Source organism: Ranitomeya variabilis, chromosome 8 (genome assembly GCF_051348905.1).
Source record: "Ranitomeya variabilis isolate aRanVar5 chromosome 8, aRanVar5.hap1, whole genome shotgun sequence".
Lineage (NCBI taxonomy): Eukaryota > Metazoa > Chordata > Amphibia > Anura > Dendrobatidae > Ranitomeya > Ranitomeya variabilis.
Window position 1 is genome coordinate 16,762,011 of NC_135239.1, and position 18,370 is coordinate 16,780,380.

An 18,370-nucleotide genomic window follows, 5' to 3' on the forward strand; every position below is an offset into this window, starting at 1 on the left:
CCAGATTTCCAAAGCATCAGCCGATCTCATGCGCTACTGTGACGAACACGCCAAGAACGACCCTCTACTCATGGGCATTCCCACGTCCGAAAACCCCTTCAAGGATAAGAAGCCTTGCATCATATTGTAGTATCCGCAGCGAACGTCTCGACTGTCTCTCTTCACGTACAATGCCAAGCAGAGTCCTACTCCGATGATACGAAGGGTTTCTGGTTTCCACATAAAAAGAAAAAAAAAAAAGCTTAATTTTCTTTAATCTTCTGAACCAATGATTTTTTATTTTATTTTTTTTTTTACTTTTTTTTTTTTTATTTTTAGATTTCATGGAAAAAGTCAAACTTCTTATTTACGGGACTTGGGCAGTTTTTTTTTCAGCATTTCTGTTAAGTTTTATTTCATTTTTTTTTTACATTTTTTTTTTAATAATGTGCACCGTCTACTCATCTTGTCTTGGTATCACTAGGAGAAATCGTATCGAGACCAAAGTTGCCTCCGCTTTCTACACAGGATGCAAATAGTGAAGTGCAACTAGGGTTCTGTTGCCATAAACCTGATTTCTGCCATTCCAGGACCCTTCTTTTTTTTTTTTCTCTTCTCGTGTTGCTTGGGTCCATTTTCATCTTCTTAATCCACAATAACCAGCATCTTCTTCCATTACTTGAACCCACTAAATCATGTAGACTAGGCGGCAGCCATTTTTCAAAATCGGCGGTAGAATTTGATACTGTTAAAGTGATAGGTTACTTATTGGCTGGGTCAGACAATGGCCGTCTGGTTCGTGTGAAGGTACTTTAAGGCACCCATTAACTAGGTGTCCTTTCATTATTTGACTTTCTCTTTAAACTCACTGAGTCTCCGTTCACTCCTGTTATAAATGGGGCATAAACTTCTCTTCTCAAGTATTATAGGACTTTACTGCAACCTTTTGTGTAGAGGGAGACATGACGTTCAGTGTCCCATTCAGGAACCCCTCCAGTCCAATTTTACTTATTAGATGGTGCTAGCGTCACACAGGCACACTGACCCCTGACTTCTTCAGAAAGTCCATCCAGGCGCTGACCCTTTAGGACTCCCCAACCTTCTGTTGGCAGTCTGTCCATAATAAGAGCCATGTAGAGTAAGGGACAAGTTTTATTTTGGGGGTATTTTTGCAGATTTGGGGTGGGTTTTTCTTTTTTCACCAAAGATAATAAATGCTCTTTTTTGCATCACTTTTCTGCAGTGCACACATTTTTACACATAAGGGGAGCGGTCACCATTGGGGGAGGATCTTACCCCTCAAAGTCTCAACATGCTGCTTTGCATTACGGACCTATCCTGCTGCTCATTAATGTGCACAATACTTACAGCATCAGCTACAGATCCCTAAAGCCTAGGCTGTAAAGCAATGCCAGTCAGCTGCTGCAAAGCGTGCAACTCCAGAGCCATGGGATGCATGTGAATGAATGGACCAGAAAATAGCATCACGGCTCTACCAACAAGCAGCTGGAGTTATTGTATAGCCTGGGTCGATTGTCTTATTTATAAGTCGCCTATGTTTAGTTTTGGTCCCGCCATGGGGGTCCGTTTCACCCACTAAATGAGATTTCTCAGTCCTCTTCATCACATCAGTGTTTTTGTGTTTTTAAAGCCAAGTATTGAAACCATTAAGCCAAAGGACCTTTTTGCACTCTGTTACCCTTCACCACCTCTTGTAAGCAGTTTTTAAAGACCCCTCCTCCCCCCATATGTCTTACTTTTTTGTGACCACTGAGTTTGTCACCAAAAATCAGTCAAGAAAATTGTGCCGAAAATTACAGTTTGTCAATGTATTTTTTTATTACTTCTCTTCCCCAATCTCTCGCAACCTGTTACAACTGGTGCTTTGAGATTAATGCCATAACTGTAGGAACCCCCTCCATGACAAGAAGACTTCAGTAATATATTGGTATATTTCTACTAGAACCGTCTCCTTCTGTGTTTGCAAATTTTAATCAGATATTAAGATGAGATTTTATTATGTAGCAAAGAGAAAAAAGTGGAATTTTTGTTCCGGACACTTTGGGGGAATGCAGAGGTTGTTACTCACACTCCTACGGTGCCATAGTGTTGATTATTCTATATTACTCGCGGGTTCTCAAACTGGAGAGGGTTGCAGTCTACACGAAGTTCTGGGCAACTGCCGAGTATGATGGGGTTTGTAGTCCTGCACAGGCAGGGCCTCCACTTTAAGAATCACTTTCACTGGTGTTTAATTCACATAGTATTCTGCAGTGCCACGGACCTGCACAAAGCTCTTAAAGATGGCGGCAATCAAAGCCGGCCATGGAAGCCATTTATGTCACGTCCACAATGGCTGCGAGTTTCTTCTGAGAGTTTTGTGTTTATGGTTCAGGGACATTTATAATATGGATATTTTAGGTTGTTATACTGGTGTTTTAAAGGAAGTGGAGGGAGCAGCTATATGGTTACTAGCAGACCAAAAATAAGGGGACAAGGACCCTCGTGTGGAGCGGTTGCACATAAACTCTGCGCTGCTTCAACAGATGAAAACTCGGGAGACTAGGACAGGAAACCACAATTAATAAATACCTGGAGTGTGCTTTCGTGGTATGAGGGGGTGTAGGGGCTCAGACGCCGCGACCTCGTTGGTCACATCAAAGATTGCGTTTTGTTTTTTTCCAAATATTTAACTTTTTTTTTTTTTCTTATTCTTACTGGTTGCCAATCTTTTTGAAGCGACAGCTGTGAGACATAAGACATGTGGGGTGAGCGCCTCTTATCCTCCGCCATAGGATATAAGCCATATCCCCACCCCCCAATCTGGAAGTTGGCGCACACAAGTAGTGATGACCGTGGCGGGGGGGGGGGGGGGGTTTCCTTTTCTAAGCCGTGATAAGATGTGCAACTTGTGACATGAAGCCAAATAAGGAGTGGAGACCCCTGAATGAGGGGGACGTGTGAGAACGTGCTGCTATATTGGTGGTGTAATCAGCGCGGAGGCGTGGGGGGCGCTATCTCTTGTAAACATCCCTGAGAGCCGGGATTGCTCTAATGGCTGATTGTAGGAGGGGGGGGGGGGGGGGGGGATATTTCCGGTATGTCTGGAATGTCATAGTAAGGAGACAACACAGGGTCGTTGTGAATTGGGCCCTGTAACTGATGAAGATACTACAGGTTAATGGTCCCCAATCCTCTGATCTTCTACTGTCCCGCCATGTGGTGCTATTCTCCCCATCAAAACCACATTTTAATCCTTGTTGATCAGCTGTGATCTGTTAGGAAGCCTAGTAGTAAGTGCTTAGTTTCCCTACAGCATTCCCGGAGGAGAAGTGAAGTATTACACCATAATGGGAAATAGAAGACCGAATGAGACCTCCGGAGAGAGAGACTCTCTATCGAACCAAACAGGGGGGGACCCCACTGTTATTTTTGAAAATGTGTTATAAAATGGACAACCCCCTTTTTAATGTCATTTATTATGCAAGTACCGCTGATCTGGAATGTGCCATGTCATCATGGCGGACTGAATCCACAATTACCTCATCAGTTTCCTCCACCTGTGACAACTAATCCCCCAGCCAACGACCAGGATGGACTCTAGACCCAGCGCCAACGACCAGGATGGACTCTAGACCCAGCGCCAACGACCAGGATGGACTCTAGACCCAGCGCCAACGACCAGGATGGACTCTAGATCCAGCGCCAACGACCAGGATGGACTCTAGATCCAGCGCCAACGACCAGGATGGACTCTAGACCCAGCGCCAACGACCAGGATGGACTCTAGATCCAGCGCCAACGACCAGGATGGACTCTAGATCCAGCGCCAACGACCAGGATGGACTCTAGACCCAGCGCCAATGACCAGGATGGACTCTAGATCCAGCGCCAACAACCTGCCGCGTTCTACCAGGACAGACGACAAAGCGCCGTCCGAATTCTATGGCGTGTTCCTGCTCCGGCAGCCATCATCTGTGTCATCTCTTGGACCTGAAACATTATATTTTTCCATTTTGGGAGGGGAAAAAAGAAAATTATTTGCACCAAAAATGTTGAATGTGATTTTTCTAGATCCCAATTTGGTTATTGTGTTCGATCGACTGCTTTCTTTATTTTGTGAGACGATTGGCGGATTTACGGTTTTATTTTTTTCCACTTGGACCTGTAGTAGTGCATGGCATTGTGGGTAACGGGGTAATCTAGTCTCGCTGGAGGGGCTGGGCTGGAGGGGCGTACGTCGCGGTTTCTCCTCATCGTGTTTAGCAAATATTTTTACATCATCTAATAAATCTGCGGATCTTCTAGAGGATATTTCCTTTCTTTTTATTCTCCAGCTATTTTTGTAATCTATATTTTTCTAAACTGTCAGTTTCACAGTAAATTTAGACATTTTTTCAACAGGATTTCTAAAAAAAAAATAAATGAATAAATTAAATAAAATATTTTTTTTCTCATACCGGCCTTTTGGGTGCCAGTGGGGCTCGGGAAGCAATGCCGGACAGGAAACACTGGCAGCCAATTGGGTTAGTTCTATTTGTAACAGTTTGTTTTAGGAAACGGTTAACAGCACGTGAACCCGGCACTGATTCTCGGGGGTGGCGGCTTTTTTATTCGCTAAAAGTTAGTGTCATCTGTAGCAGCCAATCAGATCACTGCTTAATTTTCTATACTAGAAATAAGGTGGAATGTGATTGGCTGCTTTAGGAAAAACATCCCCATCGGGGCTGACCGTCTGCTGCTGTAGCCTCCATATAGAAGTTTTTGGGTAGAGGCAGAGTAACTTTTTAGCTGCCTCCACTCTCATTTTTTGCTGAAGATAAACTCTTCTGTTTGAAGTCTTAAAGGGATTTTTCATAATTTAAGAACATTTCTGCTTTCCTCTGAAAACTGCTCTACTGCTGCTCCAGGACGTGACTGGTACTGCTGCTCGGTTCTATTGAAGTGACAAGAGGCTTAGTTGTAATACCACGCACAACCTGAGATCAGGGGTGGCGCTGTTTTTGGAAGAAAGCAGCCATGTTTTTCTAATTTTGGCTCCGATCTGTTTCCCTCCCTCCTCCACCCCTGTTGTCTGTCGGTGCCCAGTTCACAGTGATGCATTTAATATACGGTAATAAAAATGTAAAATTGTAAAAAAAATCTTTGTTTTTACCTGTGACCCGCCGGTGTGGAGTCTCTGATCCGTCTGACGCTTCCCCGGACCATGGGTGACATGTTCTTGTATGATTTGTCGGTGTTTGTTTTTTGTTCTACCAGGACGGTTCTCGCAGCGGATCGTTCTCGATTGTGACTCTGTAAAGACGTTACCATGCAAATACATCGATGTTGTAGCCATTTACAGCGCGTCCTTCTTGTGTTCGTGTCATTTCTTTCTCTTCATTTTGTGGGCTAGAAAGTAACTTTTGGTGATGTTTTCTGTGTTCTAAAAATCTATATTTTTGTAGTGTGTTTTTTTTTCTCCATTTACAACTAGAATAAAAGTAAAACTGCAGTTTCTCGGAGTCCGGGCCTAAGGTCATATTCACACACTGCTCTTTTGGTTTTCTTTTCTTTTTCTACAACCAAAACCTGCTGTCTAGACAGTAAAGAAAAAAACACAATTAAAAAATCAAAACTGTTTTTTGTTTTTACTTTGCAGATAACTTGTGATTTTTCTATAGTACATGTTTAATAAGTAGTTTTATTCACTCATTTGTTTTTTGTTTGTTTTTTTGCAGTTTCTCATTGCTATGAGTAAAAAAATTGCTGCAAAAACAAAGTATTGACCTGATTCAGATATTACTAAACGCTGCAGTTCTCAGCAGACCAACATGAGAAAACAGAGTGTAAAAATAAGTCTCATAAAGTAACATTTTATTACAATATTTATACATGAACAGACATAAGACACACAGCGCTCCTGATACAGGTGGTGCCATCATGCATGTAAATAAACTTAGCAGAGAATATACATATGTATCCCTAGTCAAAGAAAAAGGGAAACAATGACTATTGCTGAACAATTTTTTTAGCTAGAAGATAGTTCAAAGTCTAATACTTACATCAAAGATGGCATGTGCATGTACCGGGGCAGAGCGTACATGTGCGGGCAGCTAGATCAGGAGCGCTCTGTGTCTTATGTCTGTTCCTTTATAAATATTGTAATAAAATGTTATTTTATATGAGACTTATTTTTACACTTTGTTTTCTCATGCTGGTCTGCGGATTCACTTTAGTGTTTGTTGTTGCTCGTTTTTTTGGTGATATTCAGTTCTCAGATTCAGTCAAGAAATAAAACCAAATGTGAGCGATATATTTGTGAACCCTCATAGCTTTTACTGATGCTGTGAAATTGTTCCTTTTTTTTCCTGTAGAAAAGCAGCAAACTCTGTGTGAACATAGCCCAATCCTTATCATAAGAGCGAAGCGTTGGCTCCAATTCTATCCAAACTGCAGACTGATACATTGTAACAAACCCTCCTGCCTGGGCGATGGAGCTGCTGCTGACCTGTCTACAATTGTAACAAATGCTCAGCTGTGAACAGTATTCATGCAAACAATGTTGCCAGTCACTGACAGCATGCAGAGATCCTGGAAGTGGTGAGGAATTGGAAAAACAGGATCCTGATGTTTCCTCCTTCTGGTAATAGTTGGCCATAGTTTTTCTAGAGCTGTGCGGCTGATGCGTTGGGGCATATAGATGTGTTAGAGGGGGAGGCGAGGGCTTAGTCTGGGGACCCCTCTATTAGCCAGAGCAGACACCTGTATTTCATGGCTCACTATGGGGGTCCAGTATTAGTGGGGTAGCACTTGGCGCAGCAGCTCAGTCCTGCTAAAAGCGTATTCCACTAAGGGCTGCGCATTCTGCATCCTCAATCGATGACTCGGGGGGATTTGTGTCTCCAGTTCTCTGCAGGACTGCTGTCATGAAGATTTGAAGTGCATCAGGTTGCCCGTGCGTCCTGCAGCTCCATTGATATCGTTCACATTGAGGCCGATCATTATGAAGCTAGTCGTGAACTTGGCTGATTTCATTAATTAGCTCCATAGACCGCAGGGGACGGGCAAGGTGCATGTGCAACTCTGCATGAAGTCATGTGACCTGGCAGCAAAATTCCCACAATGCACTGGGAAAATAGGATTCCCAGGGTCCTGCAAATCTCCTAGCTCCCGGCATCCCCGGCGTGATTTCATGCATCCATCGCAGTGGGGATGCCGGTAGGAAGAGGTTCACAGGGCTTCAGTCCCGTAGCTGCAGACCACCCACATGGCCGCTGATCTGGGGTCCTGGGATCATTTTGCTCAACTTTACTTACAAAGATATTTGGTTACACAGAACTGAGCTTTCCCTTTAAATCAGAGATTGGGCATTGCCTGCAATCAGCCATTGATCTTATTCATGGATTGAGGTTCCAGGCCCCAAGTCTGCAGCTCCATTCCTCCAATGTCCCTATGATAAAACACCCGGTCCTGTGCCCTGACAGTTCTGGAGTAAAAATTAAGTAGAATTTGCAACTTTTCTTGTTAAACTGGAGAAGTGTTTAATAAAATGTAAAAATCTCCATGGAGATGTCCTATAAAGAGGTTGTATGGGACTGGGAAAACCTAGGAAACTGGAACTAGCAGCACCACATCTGGTCAAGGGTTGTCCCCGGGCATTGTATCTCCGCTCCACTGAAGAGGATGGTGGCTGAGCTGCAATACCACACATGAACTGAGGGCAGGAGAGGCGCCATTCGGTGTCCAACTATTTCTTCTAGTTGGCATTAAAGGAAAAAAAATGTAAATTGTAGTAAATGTCTCACACTGGATGGGTCCAAATCGATGTCACATCCTCATCGTGTAGGAGGATTTGGACCCATGCACTGAAGTGTTGTCATGGGGACACGGGTTACAAGCGCCAGGCTGGTAATTTTCACCAGTAACGTCTCTACATGTGAATGGTGACTACAGAAATAACCCGCGGGTTGTGCCGGAGAGGTGAGATCAGGACTAATGTGCTATATCCAGAGACACGGGGGCGGCTGAGCGAGTCAGTAGGGCACGGACATTACCGGATCTGACATAACGGGTCATTGCTACATAGACTCCCGTGTGATCGAGCCCTGGTCACATCTCTGTAATATACGCACATATCTCCCAAAGACTAACAGAGGTTAAACCAGGCGTGGCGCCATTCTTGTACATTGGACCCTGGATTTACAACTCAACAAAATGTATGGAGACAAACTCTTAAAGGGGTCCTGTAATCTGCGCCAAGTATAACTTCTCCACCGGATAGGTAATATTTGCCACATTGCCGTTCATTTTCCTGTGGTTGCAAAACTGCGGCCAGTGTCCCCCTTCATTGGCGTCAGGAACGACAGGTTAGTGTTTGGACCCGAGCACATCCAGCTAATGCACTACATTTTTCATTGATTGCCGCTGTCTTGTACACAGGGCAGAAGTCCCATTGTTCTGGCATTTGGGGGTCCCAGATGCCATGCAACTCTCCGCAATCTAGTGATTCCATGCAGTCTGGAATATCCCTTTAATAAACCCTGTCGTGTCCGTTGTTGCCCTTTACAGTACAGGAATGATAGAACCAAGAGCGAGAAGATGCGGCGTCTTGTGCTGGATGGGATGTCATATGCAGGGCCGGGGTCCGGCTGTGGCCCCTGCACCGTAGGACGTGACGTCTGGTGGGGACACATTAAGTCTACGGACTGCTCTATGGCGTGTGGGAAGACAGGAAATGGTGGGTGATCGGGAATGTGGATTACTGGGATTCCATAGAGGGATGAAAGTGATTGTGTCCAATGATGAGAGGCGGCCGGACAGGTGCTGTCAGGGGTCAGTAAGTGACAGGTCATCTGAGGCAGCGTATGGGGGTGGAATGGTTAATCCGCTAATGTTACATGTAATTATTAGTGAATATACTCCTTACTTTCCCGAGCACGCTCTGGTGTCCTCCGAGTATTTTTTAGTGCTCGGAGATAGTTTTTTTCGCCGCAGCTGAATGATTTACATCTGTTAGCCAGCATAAGTACATGTGGGGATTCCCTAGCAACCAGGCAACCCCCACATATACTTATGCTGGCTAACAGATATAAATCATTCAGCTGCGGCGAAAAAAACTAAATCTCAGAGCACTAAAAAATACTCGGAGGACACCCGAGCGTGCTCAGGAAATCTCAAGTAACGAGTATATTCGCTCATCACTAGTAATTATACCACTGTGTAGAAGAAAGAAAACTTTTCTATAAATTATTTCTAACTCCCTCATTCACATATTGGGAAACTGAGGAGGATTTCAGTGGATTCTGCAGAAAAATGTTCTAATAAGTCGCCTCCAATACAAGCAAATAAGATTTCCAGAACCCCTGTTCACACATGGCAAAAAGAAACGTCTGCACAATATTCGAGAAACACATTGTGGAAACCCTGCGATATTTCCATCCATTGCAGTAAAGGAATCCTCAGATTTCAGGAAGGATTGTCAGATTTTTAGCTGGTGCTTTAGTTGCCTGCAGATCAAAATGGGGTCCAGGAGCCAAGACCCCCAGACGGTGCTCACTCTCAGAACGGAGTATGTATTCAGAAGAAAGCAGGACACAGACCCCCAGGAATCTGCAGACGAGTAAAGGGTCACTGTCTGAAAGTTTAGCTAGTCTTTAGGCAGCATTGCTGCTTTTTACTTTATTTTTGGGAGGAGATTTTGCACAGAATCTCCTGTCACTCACAGATCTGAAACATGCAAGAGTATGATTGATTGCACGTGTCAGTGTGAGCCTGCTCTAAATCTTTCAGGCAGGAGCCAGGAAAGTACGGTCTTGAGACCGTGATAAACCGCGCACGTGGTTATCAGCATTGGCCACTTTCTATTTAGCTTTGATTCTACATTGAAGTTAATGGAAAAATTAAATACAATTTCTGCAAGTTTGTGGGCAAACCTGAGCGTTTAGTGAAAAACAGCTTTGGGTTTTCGGACCTTTTCTGCAGCAAAAATGCACTGCATGCAAGTATCCAAAAAGCAGTGTCCGATGTCTGCAGAGGGAGTGTGCTCACACGTTTGCCCCATATCCTAAACCCAATCATCAGGTGCAAAATGAATGAAAAGGAGGCTCACAGTTTTTGGTTTTTAAAAATTTTATTCAAACACCAATTTAAAAAAATTAAAAAAGTTACATTTGGTTGCAATAACCAGTTGGTATGTAGTACCAAGGAATTCATACAATAGGTAACAAAGTTGCATAAATAAGTCTGGAAATAAATAAACTTTTAAGATCGATAACTTTAAGCGTTAACCGTTCTTCTCCATTAAATAACATCGCAGATGAAATTACTCCAGGCAGTTAGAGTCCGCACAGTTCTGGAAATCCCTGACTCTTCCTGAACGCTAAAATCCGGTCGCCTCCAAAACCACGAGGTGGTGCCGCAGCAGACGTCGTTCCTCTCCTCCTCCATCTTTAAATACAATATTCTCCTTTCTCCCATAAGTCGACAGCAGCGGCCATCTCTTGTCCACAGAAGGTTTAAGCCTCACTTTACACGTGGAAACGTCCTCTGGGTAGAACAAGCGACGTTTCTGTAAAGTACTTTTTTTTGTATATATTAAGTTATTTTAATTTTTTTTTCCCAACAGAAAGTGTCCTATATAGGTCCAAGGATAATCATCGCTCGGGGAGGTTGATCACCGGCACCCACTGATCCAAGTAACGACTCTCTTTACAAAAACTCATCACTTGATTGATGGCAGGATCTTTCAGCTGGGAAGCGTGTGGATTCTAGGAAAAAAAAACAAGTTTTACAAAAATTAATACACTAAATATATTTTATACATTCATTTTTAATATCAAAACAAGTCTGCTCATTTTCCAGGAACAGCACCTCTCCTGTCCATGGCTGTATCTGGTACTGCAGCCTCATGTAAATTAGTCAGAGCAAATTCTAAAAAGTTTTCCCTCCCTTCAATCTAACCCCCCACAAAAAAAAAAAATTTGAATGAATGAATCAAAAATATTTCAGATGTAAAAGCACCTGTTACACTACATACTGCTCCACCTGCAGCTTCCGCTAGTAAAAGGACATGTTGGAACAAATTACCGGGGCAGGAATGCTCCAGTGACGAGATCACGAGCTGCTGTCCAAAGTCCAACAGCAGCGATGAATTAAAAAAAAAAAAAAAGTGACTGTAACACAGAGAGAGCAAAGTCATTGTGATCTCGCATTACCGAAACTTGTGGCCGGGGCGGGGGCAGACGCGGAGCGCAGGAATGTGGGAGTCAGACAAGTCTTACAGGAGTTGGGATATAACAGGGAGCTGGCAGCAGAAAGCGAGGGCTGGGCAGGACGGGCTCACAATACCCTCTGAGCAACAATTGTTCTGTGCTGGGGGGGCTATAGGAGCAGGAAGCCCTGACACCGGGGTGTGGCAAGAGTCGTAGGTGTAGGGCGATAGTTGGGTGGAAAAAAAAAAAAAAACAACATAGGTGTCTTTTCTAACAATTATAACACTGGTTTCTATACAAGTGCAGAATGGAGTGTGACATTTATTCTGCACAGAGGTAATAAAAAAAAAAAAAAAAAAAAGGATGTGTATGGCTCTTTAAATAGCATCCCAAAAATAATTATTTTTAACAAATAAAAAGAACCCGTAAATACAAGTTCTGGAGTCATTTTTAAAAATCCATCTTAATCCTATTGCACATGTTAAGGAAACTGAGCCTTGAACTGCAGAACTCCTGGGAAAGCAGCGTGACCCCCATACAGGGTAACACTAGCGGTTACCTAACTTTCCTAGAAAAGTCGGGACATTTTTAATGACGGCTCAAGGACTTGTAGAAGTTTACATATGTGGCAGGTTCGGGGCAGAATGTGTGTTGCCATCAACAAAGGGAATGTTGTCCCCTCCTGGGGACTGAACTCCGTCACCCACAACAGATTCAGGTGAGAGGCCCGGAATTCGGCAGAAACCTCCGCCCCCTCCCACGGAGAATGGCACCTACGTTGATCAGGATACAATGCAGATCGGCAGGTTCCCCGGCCTTGTCAGCGCCGCCCAGGATCTCCGCCAGCCGGCTCATGTTGCTCACTCTCAGGATGTTGATGTCATTCTCGCAGCAGAACGCCTGGATCAGAGTGAAGTGGATCTGTAAGGCGACATCCTGATCCTCCGCCTTATCCGTGGCGAGAAGACAAAGCACCACATTGTCCGGGTCCCTGCAACGTACAAAGGGTTAATCAGGACAGAATGCACATATGGGACCCACATAAGAATTAATGGGGGGTCTGCAAAATAAAAGGGTCCCCCCCCCCCCCAAATACTTTTACAACAAAATCCTGAAAATGGCTAAAATCAGCATAATCCATAAAGAAACTGCTGCAAGAAACTACCCATCCCCTTACAATGCTACAATTAATGGGTAGGGGAGCTATTAGGCTATGTGCACACGTCAGGATTTCTTGCAGAAATTTCCTGAACAAAACCGGACATTTTCTGCAAGAAATCCGCATGCAGATTTTTTGCGTTTTTAGCGCGGTTTTTTTTGCTGATTTTTCCGGAGGTTCTGGGATGCAATGATATAGTGGCAAATCCGCAAAATAAATAACATGCTGCGTCTTTTTCCCACGATGCGTTTTTCTCGGAAAAAAACGCAACATATGCACAAAAGTTGCGGAATGGATTCTAAATGATGGGATGCTTATGTATGCGTATTTTAAGAGTTTTTATAGCGAAAAATCAGCAAGAAATCCTGACATGTGCACATAGCCTAAGGCCCAGAATGCTGACAATGAACTGCATGCTTCTGCATCAGAGAACATCAACCTGCAGCTCTCCAGCTGCTGAAACTACAACTCCCAGAGAATGAGGGCATGCTGGGGATTGTAGTGTGCAACCACTGGAGAGCCGCAGGTTGAGGATGACAGCTTTACATGAAGAAGTGACACCGCGAAAACGACAATTGGACACGATGACTCTGGAAATAAAGCTGCACAAGAGTTTCCTGTAACTTCATGTGGAGCAACGAATCCTCAACCTGTGTCGCTGCAAAACTGTAGCGTAGCTATTGGGGCATGCTGGGATTTGTAGTTCTGCAGCTCCACTAGGTGTCACTTTGACTTGGTTGATTGTTTTTTGTTAACAAAGTTCTCAGTAATTTCTTGTGTTTGGAGCGGTGACCCTCAGCCATCCGTGGAGGAGCCGGGAAGACCCTCAGCCATCCGAGGAGGAGCCGGGAAGACCCTCAGCCATCCGAGGAGGAGCCGGGAAGACCCTCGGCCATCCGAGGAGGAGCCGGGAAGACCCTCGGCCATCCGAGGAGGAGCCGGGAAGACCCTCGGCCATCCGAGGAGGAGCCGGGAAGACCCTCGGCCATCCGAGGAGGAGCCGGGAAGACCCTCGGCCATCCGAGGAGGAGCCGGGAAGACCCTCGGCCATCCGAGGAGGAGCCGGGAAGACCCTCGGCCATCCGAGGAGGAGCCGGGAAGACCCTCGGCCATCCGAGGAGGAGCCGGGAAGACCCTCAGCCATCCGAGGAGGAGCCGGGAAGACCCTCAGCCATCCGAGGAGGAGCCAAGAAGACCCTCGGCCATCCGAGGAGGAGCCAAGAAGACCCTCGGCCATCCGAGGAGGAGCCAAGAAGACCCTCGGCCATCCGTCACCATCTGAGGAGCGGTGACTGGAGCACAAACTGTACGTGACATTGCAAGTATCATCCAAGTTGTACAAAGTTCTCTGTAACTCTGACCTTCCACCTTTAGTTCCCTGGTGGTTGTAGAACTATAATCCCCAGCATGCCCTGACGGCCAATGTTGTAGTTTTCCAGTTGCTGGAGAGTCACAGGCTGAGGATTCGCCTCTCCGCACTTGTAGACAACTTTATCTCCATCACAAGCAATCATCCAGGTTGTAGACAGTTCTGTTACTGCAGGTGGGGCGGTGATCGTCCAGACGCAGAACTACAATCCCCAGCATGCCCTGACAGCCAATGGGGTCATTTTGCAATCCGGAGTGACAGGATCAGCTCCACATAACTTTCCAGTGCAATCGTGTACATTCCGTGTAACTACAAGTCCCAGGATAGGATGCAAGTTGTAAAATCCGTGTGCTCGCTGCACGCTGAGCCTTGTAGTCCCCCCTCTCACTGCACACTGAGCCTTGTGGTCCCCCCTCACTGCACGCTGAGCCTTGTGGTCCCCCATCGCACTGCACGCTGAGCCTTGTGGTCCCCCCTCACTGCACGTTGAGCCTTGTGGTCCCCCCTCGCACTGCACGCTGAGCCTTGTGGTCCCCCCTCGCACTGCACGCTGAGCCTTGTGGTCCCCCCTCGCACTGCACGCTGAGCCTTGTGGTCCCCCCTCGCACTGCACGCTGAGCCTTGTGGTCCCCCCTCGCACTGCACGCTGAGCCTTGTAGTTCCCCCTCACTGCACGCTGAGCCTTGTAGTCCCCCCTCGCACTGCACGCTGAACCTTGTAGTCCCCCCTCGCACTGCACGCTGAACCTTGTGGTCCCCCCCCTCTCACTGCACGCTGAGCCTTGTGGTCCCCCCCCTCTCACTGCACGCTGAGCCTTGTGGTCCCCCGCAGATCAGTGGCACTTACACGTTGAGCAGCTTGGCCGCCTCGTACACCCCGATGGTGAGGGTCCTCTGCACCTTGGCTTTGCGCAGCACTTCCTCCAGCGCGGACCCCACACCGTCCATCCTGGAAGATGACAGCACAGGTTAGGGTGACGTGCGCTGCACACCCGCGGGTCACTCACCCCTCACTGCACCAACGGTCCCTCCAGCCCACACAGCGGTCCCCCGGCAGCGCCCCACATCCCGCGGCGGCTCCTTACTTTCCCACGCTTTGCTCTCCGGCAGTGAACTCCTCCAGTGTCATAGTGTCCGCGGGGATCTCCGTGCGTCTCGCGTCCGTCTTCTCTGTACCTCAGCTCCAGTCAGTGTGACTCACCTCGCTCCACTACCCGGCTACATGTGCCGGGGCCCCCGGCCAATCAGCGCGCGCACCATTAACATATCACCTGATGATTGGCTCATGTAAATGAGCTCCCGGTCCTCACTACAACCACCGCTACTACTAAGGAAAGCGGCGGCAATTGGCTGGCGCACGGATGAGGGGCGGGGCTGTTGTGGGAAGACGGTTGCTAGGTGATAGGATTGGTGGCATAACCCTTTCCATGCTGGAGGCGGCTACTGTGATTGGTCGCCGCTCCCCCATAGATGAGTAATAGTCACCAGCAGTGATGCCATCGGCGCCCCCCAGTGTGATCCCACGTGCTGCAGCAGCAGCGGTCACCTCATCCCTGGGGCTCCGGCAATACACGGACCAATCAGCGCCTTCCTGTCATTGCTGTGTGACGTGTCTGTGGTGACAAAAATGTCCCAAAATAAGTGCAATGCAGAGCGTGGTCCTGGAAGAACACTGCAGAATCCCTAGTCCTGGGAGCGCTAGCGTATGGACCGACCAGTCACAAAAGAGCAGAATCCGGGGCCACAAGGGCCCCTGTAGTCAGTCACCATCATCGGCCCCCGGGGTCACAGTCTCTATCATCGGCCCCCGGGGTCACAGTCTCCATCATCGGCCCCCGGGTCACAGTCTCCATCATCGGCCCCCGGGGTCACAGTCTCCATCATCGGCCCCCGGGTCACAGTCTCCATCATCGGCCCCCGGGGTCACAGTCTCCACCATCGGCCCCCGGGGTCACAGTCTCCATCATCGGCCCCCGGGGTCACAGTCTCCATCATCGGCCCCCGGGTCACAGTCTCCATCATCGGCCCAGAGGTCACAGTCTCCATCATCGGCCCCCGGGTCACAGTCTCCATCATCGGCCCAGAGGTCACAGTCTCCATCATCGGCCCCCGGGGTCACAGTCTCCATCATCGGCCCCCGGGGTCACAGTCTCCATCATTGGCCCCCGGGGTCACAGTCTCCATCATCGGCCCCCGGGTCACAGTCTCCATCATCGGCCCAGAGGTCACAGTCTCCATCATCGGTCCCCGGGGTCACAGTCTCCATCATCGGCCCCCGGGGTCACAGTCTCCATCATCGGCCCCCGGGGTCACAGTCTCCATCATCGGTCCCTGGGGTCACAGTCCATCATCGGTCCCTGGGGTCACAGTCTCTCCATCATCGGCCCCCGGGGTCACAGTCTCCATCATCGGCCCCCAGGGTCACAGTCTCCATCATCGGTCCCTGGGGTCACAGTCTCCATCATCGGCCCCCGGGGTCACAGTCTCCATCATCGGCCCCTGGGGTCACAGTCCATCATCGGTCCCTGGGGTCACAGTCTCTCCATCATCGGCCCCCGGGGTCACAGTCTCCATCATCGGCCCCCGGGGTCACAGTCTCCATCATCGACCCCCGGGGTCACAGTCTCCATCATCGGCCCCCGGGGTCACAGTCTCCACCATCGGCCCCCAGGGTCACAGTCTCCATCATCGGCCCCCGGGGTCACAGTCTCCAACATCGGTCCCTGGGGTCACAGTCTCCATCATCCGTCCCCGGGGTCACAGTCTCCATCATCGGTCCCTGGGGTCACAGTCTCCATCATCGGCCCCCGGGGTCACAGTCTCCATCATCGGCCCCTGGGGTCACAGTCCATCATTAGCCCCAGGGGTCACAGTCGCCATCATCGATACCCGGGGTCACAGTCGCCATCATCGACCCCCTGGGTCACAGTCTCCATCATCGACCCCCGGGGTCACAGTCTCCATCATCGGCCCCCGGGGTCACAGTCTCCATCATTGGCCCCCGGGGTCACAGTCTCCATCATCGGCCCCCGGGGTCACAGTCGCCATCATCGACCCCCGGGGTCACAGTCGCCATCATCGACCCCCGGGGTCACAGTCGCCATCATCGACCCCCGGGGTCACAGTCTCCATCATCGACCCCCGGGGTCAGTCTCCATCATCGACCCCTGGGGTCACAGTCTCCATCAGCCCCAGGGGTCACAGTCTCCATCATCGACCCCCGGGGTCACAGTCGCCATCATCGACCCCCGGGGTCACAGTCGCCATAATCGATCCCCAGGGTCACAGTCGCCATCATCGGCCCCCGGGGTCACAGTCTCCATCATCGACCCCCGGGTCACAGTCGCCATCATCGACCCCCGGGGTCACAGTCGCCATCATCGGCCCCCGGGGTCACAGTCTCCATCATTGGCCCCAGGAGTCTCAGTCACCATCTCCCCCCGGGGTCACAGTCTCCATCAGCCCCAGGGGTCACAGTCTCCATCATCGACCCCCGGGGTCACAGTCGCCATCATCGGCCCCAGGAGTCTCAGTCTCCATCATTGGCCCCAGGAGTCTCAGTCACCATCTTCCCCCGGGGTCAGTCTCCATCATCGGCCCCCGGGGTCATAGCCTCCACAATTGTCCTCTCTTTACTTTCTATTTTTCCTCCTTCCAAGATCCAGAAGTTTCTCACATATTTGGTCACTTTTTTATTCCCTTCAAGACGCTGTTTTCGTCATCACCGTTTTGGGGTCGCCAAGACTTTCTGATCTATTTCTTCCGTTTCTTTCTGTGGAAGGTGAAGTGAACTAAGAGAAGCGTTTCTGCCATCTGATTACTTTCTCAGTTCAACCTTCACTGTACAGGATTCATAGTATTTCCCGAACTCCAGTCCTCACGGACTCCACAGGTCATGTTTTCAGGTTTTCCATAGTGTTGCACAGGTGAGACAATTCCTGATGCCTTGATGATACTTCCACTACTTGCGCAATACTAAGGAAATCCTGAAAACATGACCTGTGGGGTCCGTGAGGACTGCAGTTTGGGAAACACTGGCAGACCATAACGCAAGCGGCGATACCAATTATGTTTGTTTTCATTTTAACTTTTGTTTTTCACATTTTTAATTTTTATTTTTTTTTTACATTTTTTATTTGGTCCCACGAGGAGACATGGACCTGCGACTACTTGTACCATGCAGTGTAAGGTCGCTGCATTGCAAAATCCCAGCTTACCAATGAAGCCTGGCCATAGGTGTACAAACATGGCGGACAAGGACGGGGCCTTCAGTCGGCCTATGCCAAATGCTTAAATGGCCGCAGCATCTAAGGGGTTAAACTGCTGCCATCTGCGCTGCATGAGGCTGGAGCTGCCCTGGTACTCCTTGGTTTTCAGCTGCCTCCATGGTGTGAGGATCAGAAAATATTCCAAAGCTTGCACCTCCTGATCCTCATCTGTAGAAGAAAGGAAGGGTCAGGCCGATTAATTTTAAGGTGCACTGTCCTTTTGCACTTGAGCTTTTATGTGTGCATTGTCTACATGTTTAATAAAGTTAATTTTACTCACCAAAATGCTACAGAAGAATTTGTTGTATTTTTTGCAGCTTTTTTTTCTCTCTGTCATTGCTTTCTATGGGTAAAAAAAAAAAACGCTGCTAAAATCCAGACAGAATTGACATGTTTTAAGCTTT

The 18,370-nt window shown here is 48.1% G+C and overlaps 2 protein-coding genes across 4 annotated transcripts in view; one reads left to right on the plus strand and one right to left on the minus strand.

Moving 5' to 3' along the window:
• The window catches only part of GNG12 (G protein subunit gamma 12), a 62,044-nt gene extending 56,726 nt beyond the window's left edge, over nucleotides 1-5,318 (plus strand). For all 3 annotated transcript variants that reach the window (XM_077276807.1, XM_077276806.1, XM_077276805.1), the window contains one exon: nucleotides 5-5,318. In XM_077276807.1, coding sequence (XP_077132922.1) covers nucleotides 5-130 — 126 coding nt within the window. In that variant the 3' untranslated portion in view covers nucleotides 131-5,318. The remainder of the gene's footprint in view (nucleotides 1-4) is intronic.
• Nucleotides 5,319-10,071: 4,753 nt separating this feature from the next.
• On the minus strand, nucleotides 10,072-14,948 carry GADD45A (growth arrest and DNA damage inducible alpha). The gene is made up of 4 exons (XM_077278236.1): nucleotides 14,784-14,948; nucleotides 14,546-14,647; nucleotides 11,949-12,162; nucleotides 10,072-10,727 (listed from the first exon to the last, which is right to left on the minus strand). Exons 1-4 carry the CDS (start codon nucleotides 14,825-14,827, stop codon nucleotides 10,614-10,616), a joined length of 474 nt encoding a protein of 157 aa, XP_077134351.1. The 5' UTR covers nucleotides 14,828-14,948; the 3' UTR covers nucleotides 10,072-10,613.
• Nucleotides 14,949-18,370: the final 3,422 nt, after the last annotated feature.